Here is a 3,824-nt window from a genome sequence, read left to right on the forward strand (position 1 = left end):
TGTGTGGGAGTACGAGAAGAGCATACATGTGGATAAATTTGAAAAAGAATGATGATGCAAAAGAGAACTCAATTCGGTCCAGTTTTCTGAAAGATCAGGCCCTTTCTATCAGAACATGCTAAACACCTCCTTGTTCAAGCTCTTGTTCTGTTCAGGCTGGACTATTGGAATGTTCTTATGGCAGGTCTTCCAGCTAGTTCTATCAAACCTCTGCAATTAATTCAGAATGTGGCAGCAAGAGCAGTCTTTAACAAGTTGAAAAGACAGTGTCACACCTCTGTTCATGAATTTGCACTGGCTACCAATAACTGCTCACATAAAATCCAAGGCATTGATGTTTGAATACAAAACAAACACTGGCTCTGCACCCCTTTATCTAAATTGACTACTACAGACTTATGTGCCCTCCAGAAGCTTGCATTCTGCAAGTGTACAGTGCATTATAATGCCATCCTAAAGCGGCACAAAATCACTTTCAAGGACTTTTACCTTAACTGTTCACCACTGGCGAAATTAACTGCCTAACTCAATCCAAGCAGCTATGTCTTCCAAGCAATCTTCAAGAAACGGCTAAAGATGCATCTCTTTCATCTACAACGACCCATCTAACACTAGCACAAGCATTTTATTTATTACTAAAGAGAAAATTTACCCTCCAACACTAGCTCTATTGATTTTATTTCGTTTCTACATTAATTAATAATAATAATAAAAAAACCTTGCTATGTGCAATTGGTTTCAAACCTAAATCAGATTAATGATCTCGGGATGCCTATACTGCTTGTAAAGCAGTTACTTTAAATATTAAAAGTCAGTGTTTATCAGGTGGTCTATTAAATGCAAAGATATCTACGGACATGTAGCCAATTTATTCAATGCTATGACAATCAACTATAATATTATGGTTTACATTATTTTCATGCTATGAGACCAGTTCAGGGAAAGCAGAATATAGCATTGGCTGGTAAGACAGTTTAGCATCAAATACTGAAAATAAAAACTATTATTATTAATCTTAAACTATTATTAATAATTTCAGTCAGAGTTCCGTTCATTTTTTAGGACCTTTTCTTTTAACAAATCCAGTATAACCTGTCTTTCCTGACTCTCCAGCTCAAATCGTCGTTCCCGCTCTTTTCTTTCTGCTCCAAGACGTTCCCGATCCAGGGCAATTTTACTCCTCTGGATTTCTAGCTCCTCTCTTCTCAGTGCCATCTCCTCCTCTCTCAGACTCTGTTCTGCTTCAAATCGCTTTTCTAGGAAGCTTAAGATCTCTGAGTATGTCTGGCAGCAGCACTGACACGGCCGTTTGGCTGTAGGAGCTGTGAGCTCAGCCTCCTCCTGCTCCTCAGGCTCTGGGCTGGCTACCACTGATAAGAAAAGGCACAAATGTAAGAGTATATAAAAGACAAGGTTTATGTATTGTCAGTATGTTAATGTTAGAGACAATAAAAGCTAAAGATCTACAAGCTGTGCGTTGTTTAATAATCAATGAGCTGTGGTTATAATCATTTCTACAATAAAGACTCCTTACCAGTGGGGGGAGCTGTGGTTACTGACAGCACAGTGGATTTGTCTGGCTCAGGCGATGTTAATTCCTCTAGTGCTCTCTTCCTGAGTTCATCATCTTGGTATTTACTTTCCCCACTTGCCAGAAGATTCTTCTCTGCCTCCAACTCCAGAACTTCATGTAACAGGTCTTCTTTCTGTGCATAGAGGCGCTCCGTACCAAACCTGAACACCAACAACTCAGATCTAATAGCTTTTGTATATAAACAAACAGCTACTATAATTAAACCTGAAACATTTTTCTTAAAAATATAGTTTTCTGGTAAAAGATTTGAAAGATATTTTTCTGTTCAATTTTCTAAACAATATTTCTTGTTTCCCAGTTTGAAACAGGAGTGTTTTGGACACATGCAACATCAAGCAAAAGCAAATGTTTTCAGTTACTTTTGCCATTTTAGAAATATCCTGATTAACCTTTATGTTGTTCCACTCAACATAGCAGCTGCTGTGAAGGGGAGCCCACCTTTTTGAAGAATACAATAGCTTCTTCCATTTCACGTATACTACTGGAATCTTAATCATATGTGATTAAATACACAGTTCATTTATTTACTTCAGTTCACTTATTTACATATTTAATTCATTTATTTATTTTCACTTTATTTACCCCAATTCATTTATTTAAACTGAAATAAAGTAATTAGTGCACCTTCAGTGCAGGTAAAAAAAGGAAGTTGACCTCTTCTAACCTGCGTAGACTTGCAAAGTCCTGTTTTTTATAATAATCCAGCAGTAGCATTGTTCTCTCCCTGCATCTGCGTCCATCCACCTCAAAGTTCTCGTCCTGTAGGGTCGCAGTAATAATTTCACCCACTCTTGCCCAGATCCGGCCTGACTCTTTAGAAGTGAAGGGGTTCTGTGCTATCACCTCACGGAGAAGCAGGATGTCATGACGTGCTGAAAATCGCACCTGCCGTTTGCGAGGATTAGAAGAAGGTCCAGCCAGAGAGAAACCTGCATAAAGGGCAAAAAGTAAAATCTGGCCACTGGATTTTCAAACATTTATTTATATGTTCATCTGTAAATATTATTTCATATAGCAGCATTAATATGCCTCCACATGCATCAGTCACACAGTTTATTATAGTTATTATTTTAATTATTTAAAGTGTAGGAAAGTTCATACACGTTTCTCTTTTGGTTTCTTTTCTCAGTCCAGTAGTACCCTATGCCACACACTTGTGTTGTATTGCCTGTTTAAAGAGTTATTCTTTGTGCTTTACTATTTTGAATTTGGGCCATTATTTTGACTTGTATGTTACACTTAATAAGACAAATACACAGTTTTCTAAAACACGTCATCATGGTGCTTTATTAACTACTGACACGTTCCAAACAGGGCAGCCTAGCGCGTTGACTATATGACGTCGCTTAGCATTGCAGTGCAATGCAAAAGTACATCTGCACTACAGTGAATCTGAATTAAAGAGATTTTAATGATATTAGATTAACGAAAATAATCAATGAATTTTATTCTGTTCAAACGTTGAATAGAACAGATTCTATAGATTCTAGATTCAATAATATAATAAATAGATTCCATTATATTCAAACGTTACGGTTTTTCGGCAGGTCTTACCGCGTTCCATGTTTTCCCGTCTGTATGTGTGTCAGCTGATACGCACAAACTGCTGAGGTCATTGTACACGTCCGCTCACCAGTACAGGTTCCATTCTGACGTGTACCTCAACTTCTCGGGAAATCTGGCAGAACTGGGAGAGAAGGGAATGCAGGTGCTCTTTCCATCCTCAAGAGGGCAGAAGATGGTCAAATCAAGTGATTTTAGCTTAAAACCGAGTGCTTGTCTTTTTATCACCACATCTATAACACTGACATGTTGTCCTGAAATTTAAATGTGTAAATTAATTCCCGTAATTTTCAGTAAAGATGACACTATCCCACTGATAAGTAAACTATTGTCAAGTAGGTTCCTGAATATGAAAAAGTGTATACAGTCATTTACACACACACACACACACACACACACACACACACACATGTTGGGTTTACATGTTTTATGGGGACATTCCATAGGCGTAATAGTTTTTATACTGCACAAACCGTACTTTCTATCGCCCTACACTTACCCTACACCTAAACCTAGCCCTCACAGGAGATTGTGCATACTTTTACTTCATCAAAAAAACTCATTGTGCATGATTTATAAGCCTGTTTCCTCATGGGGACCTGAGAAATGTCCCCACAAGGTCAAAATCTACTGGTATTCCTATCCTTGTGGGGACATTACCCACAAG

At 38.0% G+C, this 3,824-nt stretch overlaps 1 protein-coding gene across 1 annotated transcript; it reads right to left on the bottom strand.

Moving 5' to 3' along the window:
* Positions 1–856: 856 nt before the first annotated feature.
* Positions 857–3,158, bottom strand: LOC141347510 (uncharacterized). Its single transcript, XM_073852521.1, has 4 exons — positions 3,149–3,158; positions 2,259–2,523; positions 1,535–1,734; positions 857–1,370 (listed from the first exon to the last, which is right to left on the bottom strand). The coding sequence occupies exons 1-4, from the start codon at positions 3,156–3,158 to the stop codon at positions 1,036–1,038; spliced, it is 810 nt and encodes a 269-aa protein (XP_073708622.1). The 3' UTR covers positions 857–1,035.
* Positions 3,159–3,824: the final 666 nt, after the last annotated feature.

Source organism: Garra rufa, chromosome 12 (assembly GCF_049309525.1).
Source record: "Garra rufa chromosome 12, GarRuf1.0, whole genome shotgun sequence".
Classification (NCBI taxonomy): Eukaryota; Metazoa; Chordata; class Actinopteri; order Cypriniformes; family Cyprinidae; genus Garra; species Garra rufa.